This window comes from Meriones unguiculatus, chromosome 14 (assembly GCF_030254825.1).
Source record: "Meriones unguiculatus strain TT.TT164.6M chromosome 14, Bangor_MerUng_6.1, whole genome shotgun sequence".
NCBI classification, from domain to species: Eukaryota; Metazoa; Chordata; class Mammalia; order Rodentia; family Muridae; genus Meriones; species Meriones unguiculatus.
This window is the reverse complement of record NC_083361.1, coordinates 13,104,775-13,121,921: the sequence shown is the minus strand read 5'-3', so window position 1 is coordinate 13,121,921 and position 17,147 is coordinate 13,104,775. Positions and strand designations below refer to the sequence as shown.

At 53.3% G+C, this 17,147-nt stretch overlaps 2 protein-coding genes across 5 annotated transcripts; one reads left to right on the top strand and one right to left on the bottom strand.

Moving 5' to 3' along the window:
* Nucleotides 1–12: 12 nt before the first annotated feature.
* On the top strand, nucleotides 13–9,861 carry Znf646 (zinc finger protein 646). 2 transcript variants are annotated; one of them, XM_021662011.2, is made up of 3 exons: nucleotides 13–151; nucleotides 2,263–7,648; nucleotides 9,320–9,861. In XM_021662011.2, the coding sequence occupies exons 2-3, from the start codon at nucleotides 2,347–2,349 to the stop codon at nucleotides 9,418–9,420; spliced, it is 5,403 nt and encodes a 1,800-aa protein (XP_021517686.1). In that variant the 5' UTR covers nucleotides 13–151; nucleotides 2,263–2,346; the 3' UTR covers nucleotides 9,421–9,861. The 2 variants fall into 2 exon arrangements, with proteins under 2 accessions (XP_021517686.1, XP_021517687.1); XM_021662012.2 differs by lacking the exon at nucleotides 13–151 and adding an exon at nucleotides 629–1,023.
* Nucleotides 9,862–9,969: 108 nt separating this feature from the next.
* On the bottom strand, nucleotides 9,970–17,119 carry Prss53 (serine protease 53). 3 transcript variants are annotated; one of them, XM_021662014.2, is made up of 11 exons: nucleotides 16,858–17,119; nucleotides 13,730–13,750; nucleotides 13,446–13,608; nucleotides 12,851–13,116; nucleotides 12,573–12,727; nucleotides 12,205–12,424; nucleotides 11,323–11,473; nucleotides 11,002–11,243; nucleotides 10,780–10,925; nucleotides 10,397–10,613; nucleotides 9,970–10,148 (listed from the first exon to the last, which is right to left on the bottom strand). In XM_021662014.2, the coding sequence occupies exons 1-11, from the start codon at nucleotides 17,117–17,119 to the stop codon at nucleotides 10,129–10,131; spliced, it is 1,863 nt and encodes a 620-aa protein (XP_021517689.1). In that variant the 3' UTR covers nucleotides 9,970–10,128. The 3 variants fall into 3 exon arrangements, with proteins under 3 accessions (XP_021517689.1, XP_021517688.1, XP_021517690.1); XM_021662013.2 differs by having other exon boundaries at nucleotides 9,970–10,613; XM_021662015.2 differs by lacking the exon at nucleotides 16,858–17,119 and adding an exon at nucleotides 14,734–14,791 and having other exon boundaries at nucleotides 9,970–10,613.
* Between the last annotated feature and the right edge of the window lie 28 nt (nucleotides 17,120–17,147).

The following is a 17,147-nucleotide window of genomic DNA, read 5'->3' as shown; positions in this document are numbered from 1 at the left end:
CGCTCGGCAGGAAGGAAAAGCTTACGGAAGCTCCCCGGAGCCTACCGTAGCAGAGAAGTAGCTCGCCAAGGGTCTCTGGGTGCCGCGGGGCCGGGACGCGAGACGGTGCGCCCCCCGCCAGCTCGTCGGAAGTGTCTGCAAGAGCTAGGAGGTGGGGAGCAGCAGAGAGGGCCCCCAGGCTTTGTGGTCCCCGAGCCCGTCGCTAGCCCACCGCCTCTCCCCCAGCGGAGGAGCGAACTTGTGAGGAGGCCCTCCCACCCCTGAAGAAGTGTCACCAAAGCGCCGTGGCCGGGGCCGCGGGTTATTTACTGTCCCTGCGCCGCCGACTGAACAAGCACTGGGGCGATTTTTTTTTTTTTTTCTTTTCTTTTCTTTTTTTTTTTTTTAAAGGAGCTCTGGACGGAAGTGTGGCTTCAGCAGCAGGGCGCAGCGCCGACCTGCGTGGGAGGAGCCAGAGTTGCGCCCACCGTCCCCAGCGCGGTAGCGCGCGCTGCCTGCCATCCCAACACTCCCGAGGTGGAGGCAGGAGGGTTGCCCCGGGCTCGAGGCCGGCCTGGGCTGCAGAGTTAGACCCAGTTTCAAACCAACAAAAAACCAAACAAACAAGAGTCGGGCCCGCCCGGAACCTAGCGCCGGAAGCGTGTCCGTGTAGAAACACTGACCTGAGGGACAGGAAGTGTTCCTGGGCGGAAGTTTCCGGGGGAAGGTTTAGCTCCCAGGACACTTCCTGGTTCCTAGTAACAATAGGAAGTGTCCGCGGAACTGGGGTAGACTCTTGGCGTATACCAGCTGTGCCCTGTTACCTCTATCTCCTCCTTTCTGTCCCCTCTTTCCCTCATCTACCACTCCCGGGAACCCCTGGCTGAGTGTACGTGGGTATGAGCTCGAGAACACTTGCACCAGCAACCACTTAGGGCTCGCGGCTGCAGTTAGGGTGAGGGTCCCAGTGCGCAGGCGCGCTCCCGTTCACGACCTCCAACGGACGCGCCGGCGGCGGGAACCAGAAGGCACTCCTGGTGCGAGGTAGGGATCTAGAGAAGAAATTGGCAGAAAAGACGAGTGACTCTAGAGAACCGTGATGGTGTTTGACTCTGGACAAGGGACTCCAGTGCAGGAGTTTTGAGTAGTGAGAATTCCGGGAACAGGCTCAGCTGGTGAGATTAGAAATAGTTGTGTTAGGGTCCCGGGAGACTGTAGTCTGCTTCGGAGAAAGGCAAGATGATGTGGCAGAAATGAGTAGCTGCTACTGGGGAAGCGAGGGTTTGGGGATTAAGATTGCCTCTTAAAGTGACTTGGGCTGTGTACTGAGACCCTGTCTTAGCATCTCCCCGAAAGAATTAACAGCAGTGCTTGCCACATGGTACTGCCCAGCACAACGAGTTGCCATCGTCATCATGATTTAGAGAGGATGTAGAAGAGAAATGAAAAGTGATGGTGTCAGCAAGGTAAGGCAGGCAGGGGATAAAATGAAATTCCAACCTGAAATGGGATGGAATTAAATGTATTTAAAGGAAGTAAGTGAAACAAATGCCTACCAATTAGGAAAACTGTGCTGCTAAAAAGGCAGAGGGTTCATCCCTGAAATGGCCTCTACCTTCCATACAGGTTAGGTGGTGGCTGAAGACAGCAGCTGTGTTGTTAGTACTTTCAAACCACTGCCAGTTTAGCTGAAGGGTAAAGAAAGAAGGATTGGATGTCTCTTATTGTTAAGACCTGGCCAACTTTGTGGCTCTTACCTATAATCTCCAGTCTCAAGAGGTTGAGGTAGGAAAGTCCATGAGTTTGAGGCTAGCTTGGGCTACATAGGGAGTTCCAGAGCCGCTTAAGCTACAGAGTGAGCTGAGACCTTATTTCAAAAACAAAACAATAACAAAGCCAGAAGTACTTTTGGCTTGTTAAAATCTCATAGGTTTTTGTTAGTTCCAGAATAATAGAGAGCAGAGCTCTATAAACAGTAAGACTGATTATATATATACACACATACACACATACTGTTTAAAAAGTCAGGTCTGTCTAAAGTCTAGACTCCTAGGTTTTAGTTTTCTTATGTCTCTCTGGCTCTACAGATGACTTAAGCATAGGGAAACTTTTCTTGACATTTGTGCATAGTGAAGCTTTCTGATGGTGCCTCTGGACCTAATATCAGGTCCCTGGCGTGGATGGTCGGGGGGCCTCTCGGTGACTTCTTATGAACATGGTACTCATATAGCCAGGAAGCAAAACTGACAGTCCTTTCTTTTGACTGCTGCCCCTTCTTTCTAGGCCTTGGCTCCTTCTGCAGAGAAAGATGCTGCTGCCACCTGTCTGTTCCTTCTGAACCTCCAAGTTTTTCTACCACATCGCCCCATGGAGGACATGCCCCTTTCATTTGGTTGCTCTGACTGTCAGAGACAGTTTCCTAACCTCCCGGAGCTGTCGCGGCATCGAGAACTACTCCACTCATCTGCTAACCAGGACGGTGAGAAAGTTGATGGTGTCTCTCACCCCTGCCGCAGTCAGCAGTGTGAGCGTGGCTACCGTCACCCAGGGAGCTTGGCCAACCCCCAGCAGAACCACGGGATTGGTCTTTTTCCCTGTACTACCTGTGACAAGGATTTTGCTAATCCCTTGGCCCTCCAGAGCCACATAAGGACTCATGCTCCTGAGGGCCACCAAAGGCATGGGCCCCCACACGCCAAGGAAACCTCTCCACATCAGAGCGAGCCAGTGTGCACTGACTCTTGGGGTCAAAGGCTTGGTTCTGGGGAAGGCTGGGAAAATCAGACAAAGCATGTACAAAAGACACATGGTTGTGAATCTGGAGCTGATCCCAGGGCAGCTGCAGATACTTGGGAAGATCCACCTAGAAAACGAAGAGAGAGCTTAGAAATCCAGCCAGATCCTAAAGCAAGCGCAGAAGACTGGGTACCCGCCACCAGTTCTGATGGAGCGCCACCACTCCCTACTCCAGCGAGCAGCCTCCTTAGCAATTTGGAGCAGTATTTGGCTGAATCGGTAGTGAACTTCACGGAGCCCCAGGAGTCCACTGAGCTGCTTCCTGCTGAGGCGGAGCGAAAATACAAGTGCAATCAATGCGGAAAGACCTATAAGCATGCCGGGAGCCTTACCAACCACCGGCAGAGCCACACTGTTGGCATCTACCCTTGTGCCATCTGTTTTAAGGAGTTCTCTAACCTCATGGCTCTGAAGAACCACTCACGACTCCACGCCCAATACCGGCCTTACCACTGTCCCCACTGTCCCCGTGCCTTCCGGCTCCCTCGGGACCTGCTGGAACATCAGCAATCCCATGAGGGGCTAAAGCAGGAACAGCCATGTGGCGAGAAAGAAATGCCTACCACAAACGGACACGCAGAGGAAAGGGGCTGCGATCAGCCACCTAAAACAGAGATGCTCAATGGCTCTGGGGAGCTCGGCACTTCTGGGCAGCTGGAGGATGGTGGCCCAGAGGAGTATCGACCTTTCTGCTGTGGGGACTGTGGCCGTACTTACCGTCATGCAGGTAGTCTCATCAACCATCGAAAGAGCCACCAAACAGGTATTTACCCCTGTTCCATTTGTTCCAAGCAGCTCTTTAATGCAGCCGCTCTAAAAAACCATGTGCGTGCTCATCATAGACCCCGGCCAGGAGCTGGGGAAGATGGTCAGTCATCGGTATCCTCAGGAAGGACGTTGGCTGAGGCTACCCCAAAAGAGGAAGAGGTCCCCACTGCCAACCTGGACCATCGTCCCTATAAGTGTAGTGAGTGTGGCCGGGCCTACCGCCACAGGGGAAGCCTGGTGAACCACCGCCACAGCCATCAGACAGGGGAGTACCAGTGCTCGCTCTGTCCTCGAAAATACCCCAACCTTATGGCTCTGCGCAACCATGTGCGGGTACATTGCAAGGCCACACGCCGAAGTACAGACCCTGGGACTGAAGATTCGCCTAGCCCCGTCAAGAAGGAGCAGCCTGACCCAGCGGGAGCAGAAGCCGCATTTCACACAGATCAGGAGCACACGTGCCAGCGAGAAGAGGCCACCAATACCCTCTCAACAGCAAACAGGACGATGCCACACAGGTGTAGCATTTGTGGGATGTTCTTTGAAGATCTCAAGAGTCTCGAACGTCATAACATGACCCACAGGGCAGGGGAAGGGGACAAGAGCAGGACAGGCAGCACAGCATCTCCGCCAAGAGCATTTGCATGCCGAGACTGTGGGAAGAGCTATCGCCACTCCGGCAGCCTTATTAACCACAGGCAGACCCACCAGACAGGAGACTTCAGCTGTGGGGCCTGTGCCAAGCATTTCCATACCATGGCTGCTATGAAGAGCCATTTACGACGTCACAGTCGGCAGTGGAGCAGGAGGCATCAGAAACGAGATAGTAGTGCTGGGGAAGAAGAAGCCAAACTCCCACCTGTGGGTACCTGGACCCTGAAGTTGGAAAACCATGAGGACCTGGATTGTTCCCAAGACCCTTTGGGAGAAAGTCCTTGTGGTACTGAAGACGACCTGGAAAGGGCTGGAGACTGTTTGCAGGCTGGATCTAAAGGCAACAAATGTGAGCTTAAAAAGGATGAAGCCTGTTTCCTGGGTGATAAAGAGGGCACAGGCACTGAGGAAGGATTAGAAAAGAAAGAGGCCTGTTTCCTCCACAACTTGAATATCCCAGGTGACGAGGAAAGCAGTGAAACTGGCTTTTGTGATAGCCTCCCTGGGTTGGACAGTGACCAGAAGCCTGGTATTTGCCAGTCGGACTCCTCCCATCCTGCTGACGCTGACGCTGTCTGGAAGGCTGGAGTCATTCACACATGTTCTGATTGCGGGGATTCTTTTCCCAGTGCTGCCGGCCCATTGAGCCATAGGTCCTGCCACCCTCCAGGCATCTATCAATGCTCTCTGTGTCCAAAAGAGTTTGATTCTTTGCCTGCCCTTCGTAGTCATTTCCAGAATCACAGGCCAGGGGAGGTAGCCTCAGCACAGCCTTTTCTCTGCTGCCTGTGTGGTATGATCTTTCCTGGGAGGACCGGGTACAGGCGTCATCTGCGCCAGGCTCATGGCTCTTCTAGCATAACTGAGGGCTCAGAAGAAGAAGAGGAAGGCACCTCGGAAGCAGCCTCTACCCGCAGTCCCCCCCTGCAGCTCTCAGAAGCAGAGCTGCTGAATCAGCTGCAGCGTGAGGTGGAAGCTCTTGATGGAGCAGGTTATGGGCACATTTGTGGTTGCTGTGGCCAGACCTATGATGACCTTGGGAGCCTGGAGCGTCACCACCAAAGTCAAAGTTCCAGCAATAGGACAGAGAATGTTCCTAGCCACTTAGAAGGATCAGGTGATGCAATAGAAATGGTTGCAGATGATGTCTTTGAGGGCACAGTGATCTCCTTCTCAGAAGAAGGTGGGGACACAAAGTCTGAAGAGGGAGTAGGTGGCACAGTAGCAGACAGTCTTTGCATTCAAAGTGGTGAAAACTCTCTGGAGTCCCACCCCCGCCCTTTCCAGTGTAATCAGTGTGGGAAGACCTATCGCCATGGAGGAAGCCTGGTGAACCACCGAAAGATCCATCAGACAGGTGACTTCATCTGCCCTGTCTGTTCCCGCTGCTACCCCAACCTAGCTGCCTACCGGAATCATCTGCGGAACCACCCTCGATGCAAAGGCTCAGAGCCCCAGGTGGGACCCATCTCAGGAGGCCACAGTGACTCCCAGAAGGTGGCAGAGGCAGAGCGGGAGCAGGCCTTCGTGGGGCAGCTCCAGGAAGAACTTAAGGTGGAACCCTCGGAGGATCTGGCAAGGGAGAAGGAAGAAGTGTGGGAAGAGAGCACTGTGAAGGAGGAGGAAGCGGAGCAGAGGCTGGAGACGGGCAGTCAGACTGACGTCAGTTCTGAGCGCCCCTTTAGCTGTGAAGTGTGTGGCCGCACCTACAAGCATGCCGGCAGCCTCATCAATCACCGGCAGAGCCACCAGACTGGCCACTTTGGCTGCCAGGCCTGCTCCAAAGGCTTTTCGAATCTCATGTCACTTAAGAACCACCGGCGCATCCACGCAGACCCTCGGCATTTTTGCTGCAGTGAATGTGGAAAAGCCTTTCGCCTGCGGAAGCAGCTGGCCAACCACCAGCGGGTCCATACTGAGCCACGTAGGGGTAAGGAGACCCAGAAATTGCTTCGTGAGGATTGGCCTTTCAGGTGTGGGCAGTGTGGCCAGACCTACCGCCATGGTGGCAGCCTCCTGAACCACCAGTGCAACCATGAGACAGGCCGTTACAGCTGCCCCTTCTGTTTTAAGACTTTTTCTAGTCGCACGGCCCTGAAAGACCATCAGAGGCTGCATTCTGACAGCCAACGGCGGAAAGCAGGATGGCCCCAAAGGGCAGCAGCTGTACGTTGTGCCCTTTGTGGCCGTGGCTTTCCTGGGCAGGGATCTTTAGAGCGGCATCTGCAGGAGCATGAGGAGACCAAACTAGAGCTGGCCAGTGGCCAGGGAGGCCAGCATGGTACCGAAGGCAGTAAGGGGAACCTTGATAGTGACTGGGAACTGCAGGGCAGCTCAGATGGCATTCAGTCAGTTCTGCCACTGGAGCGTGGAAGCAAGAGGCCGAGGGAACACAGTCAGAGTCCCAGTGGGCCGGCAGGTCCAGAAGTCACAGAATCTTTATCTTGGGAGGTGGGAAAGGTAGATGGGTGTCAAGGAGACAGGGGACAGACGAGTCACAATGGTGCCTGGGCTCTTGAGGATCAGTTAACTAAGCCAGAAGGCAAGTTGGAAGTTGCTGTCTCCAGGAATCCTCGTGACCCCTGTGAGAGCCAATCCAATGGTCCTGCTGTAAGTTCTATGGATAGCTGGGATGATAGAGACAGCAGCTCTCGGCTCCAACCAGAGAGCCACCCCTATTGCAGCCAGTGTGGCAAGACTTACTGCCAGCCTGATGGCCTCTTGAACCCCAGCAGTAACAGGAAAGACGGTCACAGTTGTTGGCCGTGTTCCAAAAAGTTCTTGAATCCTGTGAGCCCTAAGATCCACAACCACGTTACTGCCCAGCCCTTTGGTTGCAGTAACTGTAGCAAAGTGTGTGAGGCCCATAGTGAACTGGCCACACACATGCAGACTCACCACATGATCGAGCACAGTCAGGTGCCAGGTCAGACAGAGGAGACCAGAGATCCACAAGCGGGCATGGTAGAGGTGGATCTCCCTGGTCCAGGGAAAGCTCAGGAGGCCCCATCAGAACCTCCTAGAGACCCAGAAGAGAATGGGAAGCCAGCTAATGGAGGACAAGGAATAAATTTCATAGCAGCTGAAGACAAGGAACGTCCATTTTGCTGTGCCCAGTGTGGACGTTCCTACCGCCACGCTGGTAGCCTGCTGAATCACCAGAAGGCCCACACCACTGGACTCTACCCTTGTTCCCTGTGTCCCAAACTTCTGCCCAACCTGCTGTCTCTCAAGAACCACAGCAGGACCCACACGGACCCTAAGCGCTATAGCTGCAGCATCTGTGGCAAGGCTTTCCGAACCGCTGCCCGGCTTCAGGGCCACGAACGGGTCCATGCACCCCAGGAGGGCCCATTCACCTGTTCTCACTGTCCTCGCCACTTCCGCCACCGAATCAGCTTTCTGCGGCACCAGCAGCAGCACCAGGAGGAGTGGACAGTGTCTAGCTCAGGTATGTGGGATGAGTGCGTTGGGCAGAGGATTGAGAGGACCCAGAAAGAAAGGATTGTGAGTGCACAGTGGAGAGAGAAATCCTGACCCAGAGGAGATGAGGGGAGCAAGCAGAAAAGAGTGAGATGGACTCAAGTGGCAAGGGCCTAGAGATGGACTGACAGCCTAGTTTGAAATGGTTGGCTGCCTTTGAGCCACTGAGGTATGAACCCTGCCTAAGTCAGGAAGATGGGCATTATGGTAGGTTGGGCAGTGGTGTGGACTCCTCTATTATGGCCAAAGAGGAATGGCCTTTTTCTTTCCGTGGTCAGAGGTATCTGTTAGAAATCACCAACTGAGCTTCCTGCTGGTGCCACAGAAAGCTGATTCGGTGGCGGAAGTGGCGAGGACAGTGAGAACAGGTGAATGGGTCCTCCTGAGGTGCATGGACCCGTTCGTGGCCCTGAAGCCGGGCAGCGGTTCAGAAAGCCTTGCCACAGATGCTGCAGCTATAGCTCTTGGGGTCCGTGTGGGTTCTGCTGTGGTTCTTGAAAGACAGCAGGTTGGGCAGAAGTTTGGGACACAGGGAACAAGGGTAGAGTCTAGTGGTGTGGGCCTTCTGGTGATTCAGTGGGGCACCAGCACTTCCAGGAAACCTGATTTAGCCAGTAATGATTTCCAGAAGAAAAAGATGGAACCATGGGCTTTGTTTAGGTTCTGGTCTTTCCTAGAGTGGGCAAGAAGCTGTGGAATGAGAGAGGTGGACGGTGGAGGAGTGCCAGTTCCTGGGTTGTCATATAGGTAGATAGGTAATAGCCTGCAGGTTTAAGGAAAGGTGAGTCTGCCTGCTCAGTTGGTGACTTCTAACTGGCTGCTCTGTGGCTTTACTGCTGACTTGGCCAGTTTGCTGGGTCATTGGCCAACTCTGTTCTTCTGTCCTCCTTCCCTGATAGTTTCTCTGCCTTTTCTTCTTAGAAGTGAGGCCTCTGGTCCTTCCTGGGAATGCTGTACCACATCTTTGTGTTTGTTCTTTTAGTTAACTTTTTCCTTCTCCTCTTGCCACAGATCTTATAGGAGCCAGCCAAACTACCCTCTCTGCCATCACCTTCCCCCAACACACCCCTTTAACTGAAGGACTGACTCACAGATAATTGTTTCTTTGAAGCCAGGCCCGGTTGAGCAGCAGCAGTCATTAGTCCCTATCTCTCATGCTCTATCAGAGTGGATCTCAGGGTAAACTGGTCTCCACCCAGCCCTTGGACGGGTAAGGCGGTGGAGTCATGGGCAGTCTATGTACTCAGCCAGTTCATATTCCACATTTAGAGAGGAAAATGCATTCTGTCTGTAGCCACCAAGGATGGATGTCCCTGAAATGGTATGCCCTTTACCAGAGCTTGTCTGAGAAGGACAATCGTGGTGATGGTTCCTTAGAACTAAAGATATAGCCCTCAGGACAAAGGCTTCTTGTGACGTCAAGTGAGTGATGCCTGTTAGCCAAGGCCGCAAAACTAATGAGGATTTGTGGACTTGACCTGTTTGGTGAGGGGTAATATGCTGGGCATGTGCCTGGGGCCTCTTACATGGTAGGCAGCCACTTGAACGTGAACTATTTATGCCTGCCTCTTGCACTTCTCTGTGCTCTCAGGGCTGGAGAGGTGTAGGCCCCCTCAGTGACCTGTCCTTCTCTCCCTAGGAGTTTCAGTGGCATCAGCGGCAAGCAGAGGGGACTCAAGTACAGCCTCACTCCTGAACCCTTCACCCCAGTGGCCTGCAGACCTCAACTTCTCCCTCTGAACTTCGTCTCCAGAGAACAGCTCACTGAAGTTGGAGTACAGGCAGGGCAGGGAGAGGCTTGGATCTCCACATTTCTCTCAGGAGTTGCTTGGGCATCCCCATCTCCTCTGCCCACAAAGACAACCCTGATCTGGTTTCTTTCTCGAGAAGGGCATCAGGTAGTCTTCATGTCTGCCCATGAAGGATCTCCTCCCAAGCCTGTGTCACCATGTTCTTCAGGGCCAGGCTCTGCCAAAATACTGGGATGGCCAGATTCTAAGCCAGGGAGAGGCAGATTGAGAGTACCACAGGTGGGAAAGTTGCCTGTGGGAGGGGAGCCTTTTACTATAGTTTGTAACTTATTTTCTAAAATCTATTTTGTAACAATTTATTTAAGTTTTAAAAAAGGAAAATTGCTCCCCAAACCCCACCCTCCAAAAAACAACTTTTTTTTTCACAACAGCTATTGGTGTGGTTGTTTCTGAAGGATTGGATAGAGAACACTGGAGACATCTCTGTTGAAAAGCAGAGCTTGGGGGTGGGGCCTTGGCCACACATGGAAAGCATCTCTGGGCAGGTTCATTCCCAGCCAGACGGCTGTCAGGCCTGCCTCCAGGCTGGCTGGGAACCACAAGACAGGCAGGGGAAGGGCAGGCGTGTAAAACTGGGTGTTGACGTGGGAGTTGCCTGGCTTTTCTGGCGTCCTGTGAGCAAACTAAAGAGTCACCATCAACAACTGGCTGCTTGGCCTGTCAGGGAGAAGAAGGAAATTAATTTTGCTCCATCCCTGTAGTTTTATTACTTCCCTTGTAGAAGCATGATCCATATTGGTCCCCGTGGTGTATGGGAGACCCGAAGACCCAAGAACCCGAGACTCCATGCTGCCTAAAGTCCATGTGGGTCTGTCTGTGCTCTGGCCCACACAGCTGGAGGCGTCAGAACAGTGTTTCCGCTGGGTGAGAGCCAGAGCTAAAGAAGAGTGAAGTGACAAACATACTTGAGTTGACCAGGCAGCTTCCAGGCTCAGCCTCTGGCTCTGGCTTCTCGGCGAAGTAGACCTGCCAGTCTAGATTGCTGACCCAGTCCTCGTAGGCAGAGAGTGCTGCAAAAACTGCAGGCCTTGCAGAGCCTTGGCATGTGTCTCCAAAGCTGTGCAGTCCAGCCAGGAACCATGTGCCCCTGACCTCATGTACAAGTGGTGCCCCAGGTAGGTCCTGTCAGGAAGCAGGTTACACTTGGTGACTTCCCGCGGCAGGTGGAAAGGGCTTGGGGGCTAAAGCCTGGGCTGTTTGGGGGCCAACTGGCAGAAAGTCTGTTCATGAACTGCAGGGTGAGAGAGTGCCGGGGTCTGCTGGGTAAGGTTTGGGAACTGGAACTCACCTCACAGTGAGGCGCCTCACCCACAACAGTGGCGCATACCATCCCTGGCAGAATGTGAACACCTGTGCTCCCAGGGCCTGCATGCTGTTTGTTACAGGCCATTGGTCCCAGGACCGTCACAGGCACTGTCTGGGGGTAACTGATGTCTAGAAAGCAAAGGAAGAGACTAGATGCCTCAGTTGCCTCCAGTGGACAACTGCCAGGGTCCCCACTCCTGTGTACCTGCTCCTTGGGCCAGCCCAAGAACCCAGCCGTGTTCACCATCAGGCAGATGGTGGTCAGCATAGGGCAAGCAAAGGGGCCTCAGGCCAGGGCCCAGCGTCACAGGCTGAGCCAGCAGCAGGAGGGCCACATCATAACCACCCTCTGGGTGGGTATAGGCCCCGTGCAGAATGAGTTGCTTCAGGCCCCGTTCCTCTGGTCCGGCCCCCAGTCCTACGCTCCATTCCTCTAGGGTTTGGCGCCTGTGGAGAGGCAGGGTTGACAGCACTGAGTGACAAGGCTCTGGGGCAAGGGGCACAAAAGAGAGGGCAGGAGGCTCACCCAATAAAGCAGTGAGCAGCAGCCAGCACCACCACCTCTGATACCAGGGCTCCACCGCAAGCCAGCTTCCCGTGGTGCTTCAGCCTGGCATCCCAGGGCCACCAAGAGTGGGCTCCTGCCCGGGGGCCTCCACTCCTCAAGGAGCCACATGCTGAAACAGGTGGATTACATCATCCAGTTAAGTGGTCACTTCCTGCTAGGGCCTGTGCTGAATGCTTCCATTAAGTTAGCAGATCTCCCCCATCCCCTTCTCTAGGTTGACTTTCAGCCTCATTACCAAAGCTAACCAAACTAACATGGAGATTAACCTGGCTCTGTAACCCACACCAGGTAGCCCATTTGGGATTCAGAGGCACATGTGCATGCTTTTAATCCTGATGTCTGACAGTACTCCGTGCCAGCCTTACCTGGAAGGGCGCTGCCCAACTCCCCCACCCACCAGCACTTCTCCAGGCCTGTACCAGCCCTAAAATTCCTAGCTTACTAGTGTTCTTCTGAATATCAGAACCTCACTTCCTTCCCAGGTATGTCTTTGCTTCCTTCCCAGGTATAACCTAGCTTCCTTCCCACATATGACTTTGCATGCAATTTGCATTGCCCTGCCTCAACCTCCCTCTGTTTCTGCCCCAGAAACTTGCAGCTTTCCCCCTGAACGAGTCAGATTTCAGAGACATTCATATATCTGAATTTGTAAAACTTTCTGGCCCCAGTGGGGCTGTTTGTATCCCAGGAGCTAGAAGGGGCCTTAACAAGCCTAGTTCTCGATGGGCCATGTCTAACTGGAGGTTGCTTCCTTGTTGTTTCTGTCCACGGCCCAGGAAGCCTTTATGTGTCTTGGATGTCCCTAAACTCCCCACTCCTAATACCCATGCTCATACCTACCCACACAGCTGTTCTCATCACTCGTCTCCACAATTCCTGGAGCCTGCACCAAGAAAGCTGCCCCGTGGATGTGGGCCTGCAGCCACGAACTGTGAGCAGCCATGTCAGTCAGCAGCACGGGAGTGTCCTCTTGGGCACATCTTGATGTGAAGCTAATGATCCCAACCTGGACCCAGTGTCCATCAGGCTCTTGGCACATCACAGGGCCCCCAGAATCTCCCTGGAGCCAGGCAAAGAGGTCAAAAAACAGAGACCCCTGAGCCCCAACACTGGCCAGAGGCCCAGTGGCTGTATCCCATCCTCCTCCTCTGGAGGTTTGGCCCTCAGCCCAAGACTAGGCCCTCCCTTTTCCCCTGTACTCATCAGACCTGGCAGGGTCCCTGCACCCCAGGCTGTGCACCCCCACACAGCATCCCAGGTCTTGCTGGATTGGCCAGCAGCCGCTGGTGCAGCCGATTGTAGAGACAGTTACAAGTGGGGCGGCTGATGAGCTGAAGACGCAGATTCCGTAGGGTCCTGGAAACTGGCAAGCAAGGTAAGGTTGAGTCTAGCTCTGGGGCACTCTAGGATGTGGGTGCCAGCACAGGTAGGAACCGCCTGGGCAAGCAGAGTGCCTCTCTACGCTTCTGTCTAGGGCAGTGCTTACCATCACTGGTGTTCTGGTCCCAACCAGTGGCCCAACAAGAAGCTCCAAAGGGGAAATGGTGAGTGGGTTGGGGCAAGCAGAGGGTTGTCTGAGCCGAGGGATGGGTGAGCTGGAGCAGGGCCAGGTCTGATCCCTGGGTATAGTGGTTATAGGCCTTGGGCAACTGCAGAGCGGCAACTCCCACCTCCTCAGCCCCCAGGCTCAGCCCCTCCTGCTTGAGAGAACCCAGGACCACGGACCAGGTGCTCAGGTCTGTTGTGACCACCCTGAAAGGAGAAGAGCAAGGCCCAGGCAGCTGAGTGCCAACGGAGACATGACAACTTGGAGAAGACATGACAACTTGGAGAATAGCACGGGCAGGGGGAAGATGAGCAGATAAGGCACATGGCTTTCAGCACGGTTCCCTCCTTTCAGTTTCCATTTACTCTGCAAAGCATGTACCATGAAAGATTGCTAAGGTTAAGCTAGTATCGTGTGCCTGCTACTTGGCACATCCTCTATAAATGATACTTTGTTATTCTAGGGGCAAAAAAAACCCCCAATCTTGTGAGGTACAGGGACAAACCAAGAGAGACTGGACCAAAGCATGACTCACTTTTCAAAGCAGTGAGCAGCTGTGAGGACCCAGGTGTCTGCCACCAAGGAGCCACTGCAGATGTGTACTCCCTGTCGCCTCACACTGGCCTGCCAGGGCCATTCGCCAGGTGACGTGTTGCCTTCATGGGGCTCTGGAGGGCCGGGACCACGCTGCCCACATGCTGTAGAGAAGGGGGAGTCATGCCAGCTGCAGATGCTGTCCTGACCTTAGGACCACAGGGTTCCACTTCCCCTCAGCTCATACACGAGTACAGCCTGGGGTCTCATGGCCCCATCACTTACCACGCTGAGCTGCTTGAAGACCTAGGAAGAAAAAGACACAAGATGTGGGGGTGCCTTAATGCCTGGCCCAGGTCTAGTGGAGGGGATGAGTTGAAGGACAGGCCCTGGGTCCTTATCTATGACTGGCTACCTCACCAGCCCCTCCCAGAATGAAAATATTTATGAGGCTGAAAAGCAGCTTTTATTGGAGCCTATTCAGAGTGCACGGCCATTAATTCTCTCAGCCGTGCTCAGCACTCCTGGGCCGAAGGAGCAAGACTCAAGGTTTACCTTGGGAGCGGGCCAACCCTCCTCCAGGCTTCTGAACCCCTAACTCCTGCCCTCACCACTGAGTCAGGGAGGTGGCCTGTGTATGTGAAGAACATTAGCTTAATTGTCCCTTCGGCTGTAGAAGCGTAAAAGGTTAGATTAGAGGTTTGTGTCATGTCCAAAGTTGGGGAGGCCTCAAGTGAGCCTCACTCCACCCCTGTCCTAATGGATCAGTCTGGCTTTCCAGGGGGTCCCTGTCCTGCCTGCATCCCATCACAGTCTCCCACAGATAGGTCTACCGAATAGCTGAGGCAGAGTTGGCATGGAAAGCCCCAAGCCAGAACATGCCTGGGGTCATTCTGGAAGTAGAGGATCAGACAGGGGACAAGACAGACACACGGGTGAGATTGCCACAAGCCGACACAGGGATCCCTGCTTCTTCCCTTTCTAACCTGGTACCAGAATGTGCTCTCAAACATACTACATAGCTTTTCTGTAATTCAGTTTCCTCGCCAAGATAGGAACGTCGTGCTTACCTCAAAAGAACCACTGTAAAGAAATGTAGGTTCTTCCAAAGTGCTGTAACCTGGCCCAGGAAAACTACGGCCATTTTGATGGCAGGCTGTGTGCTGCCTCCCCTCACCATCAGAACCCCCCCCACACCCACACACCCACACTCCAAGGCTACTGGGGCAGAGAGAGGCTTATGAGTCCCCACAGTGCCACTCCCCCTCCCTTACACATGAGTGACTTACCCTCTATCAGGACCACAGCTCCCACAATAAGCAGCTCTGGTCCCCAGCTCTGCCTCATGCTGCCAGGCCACTTGTGCTCTGGTTCTCAGAGAGGCCACCTGGGTCTCCCTGGCTCCACCCCTGCTCCGCCCTCAATCAGCTAAGAGGTGTTACTTTTCCTGGGCTGGAAGAAAGCCAACAGCTCTTAGCTTGGGGGCTGTGGTTGTGACTCTTAATCCTCTCTGGGCTTCAGTTACCAGCCAGACTCCCCCAGTTCAAATCCCAGTTCCCCCATTTACCGTACCGGTGACTTTGAACAATGAAGTTGTTTGTGCCTTGCCTGAAAAACTCAAGTGCTTGTGGGGTGTGGGGAGAGAACTGGGGGGATAGATCAACAGTTAACAGCACGACCTGGTTTGATTCCCAGCACCCATAGGGTAGTTCACACTAGGGTCTGTAACTCCAGTTCCAGGAGCTCTGACACCAGGAGCTCTGACACCCTCTTCTGCCCTCCCAAGGCACCAGGCACATATGGTACATAGACACACATGAAGGCAAAACACTCATGCAGATAGAATAATAGTAAAAAAATTAAATTGGTCTCATCAGGTAGACTGGAAGAAATACAGATTTTTATTATTGTTTTTACTTTTTAAATATTCTATTTTATGTGCTTTCATGCTGAGCCTGTATATATGTCTGTGTGAGGGTGTCAGATCTTTCCAGCCAGTTGTGAGCTGCCATGTGAATGTTGGGAATTGAACCCCAGGACCTCTGGAAGAGCGGTCAGTGCTCTTAACCACTGAGCCATCTTTCCAGCCCTTATTATAGTTTTTTCAATCACTTTATTCCAGAGAGAGGGCAGCCTGTGCGGTTTTTTTTTCCCTGCACTATGTGGGTCCCAGGATTTGAATGCACATGGCCAGGTACCTTTACCTGGGGAGCCATCTCATCGGGACCATAAGCAAATTTAGGGTGCGGGTGCAGACACTTGCCACCAAGCCTAACAACCTGGGTTTGATTCCCTGGACCAACATGATAAAGGATTATTGCAAGCTGAACTCTGCACACACATCATGGTATTCACCATGCACACAAATAATTAAATTTTAAAAAAAAGAATGCTTAGGGCCTGGAGAGATGGCTTACTGGGTGCTCTTTCCAGAGGACCCGGGTTCAATTTCCAGATCCACACAGAAGCTAACAACCACCTGAAACTCCAGTTCCAGGGGATCCAACACTCCCTTTTGCCTTCTGCAGGCACCAGGCACGTATGTGGCACACAGACATACATGCAGGCAAATGCTCATACACATAAAATAATCTCCTAAATTCCTAAAAGCCCAACATAGTGGTACACACCTGTAATCCCAGTACCTGGAGGCTGAGGCAGAATTTTGAGTTTAAGGTCTGGTTGAGCTACCTAACCAGTTTGAGGCCAGCCTGGACTGTACAAGCAAAGGCCCTGTCTCCAAACAAATCAACCAGTCACAGTGTTTAGACAAGTCTGACATCTAGACCAGTTACTTCCTGCATGAAAAACGTCTCCTGTGGAGCGGCGGCAGACTCCTCAGATTGCACTTTTCAGCTTCTCTGCCTCCCTCAGGCCAAGCCAGGTAAGTCTTATACACCTCAGTTTGCTTCTGAGGTAACACGTGCAGGGCCGTGTGTTTACACGGGTGGATCTCATCCCAACCTCTCTCTGGGCCTGCTACCCTGTCGGCAAGGCCTTCTCTCCTTTTTTGCAAATGCTGGGGTGGAGGTTAGAACACTGAGGGTGCGTGCTTTTGCACCTTCCAACTCCTAACTTAGGCTAGCTCCATCATTCAGGAACCCTGACTGCGGTATCCGAGGCCAGCGTGGGCAGAGTTGCGAGCCGACAAGAGCCAATGGTGGATGCCCGTTATGAGAGAGGGGCTGGAGTATAGCTCAGTGGTAGAACACTTGCCTTCCATGTGCAAAGCCCTGTGTTGATCTGAGATCTCCCTCCCCCGGCACTTGCAGTCTCAGGGCACCTTAGCTTCTCTGTACCTATGCTTCCTCACCGATAGAGAAACAATATAACTATCTCATGCAATTACTCTGAGGATTAAATTAACACATTAATTGGCACACATTAGGAAAAAACAGAAACAGAATCTTCACCTGGCCCCCCATGGGTGATAAGACTGGCTGGGAATGCTAGGTGGGGTTTTTGCAGGAGTTCAAGTCGGACTACAGGAAGATGTCCCAAGCAGGCCTGCCCTCCAGGTGTGTGGCAGGCCCTCCTACGACAGGAGGTCTGATCCGTAGGCAGGAGGCACAAGCTTGTTTCCTGGTCATGGGGGCTGATGCGCCAGGTTTTGCTGACTACACATGCCGGAGATGATGCAGCCGTCGCGGGCTGGCCCTCCATGCTCTGACTCATCCCAATTCCAGAGAAGGCAATAAGGGAA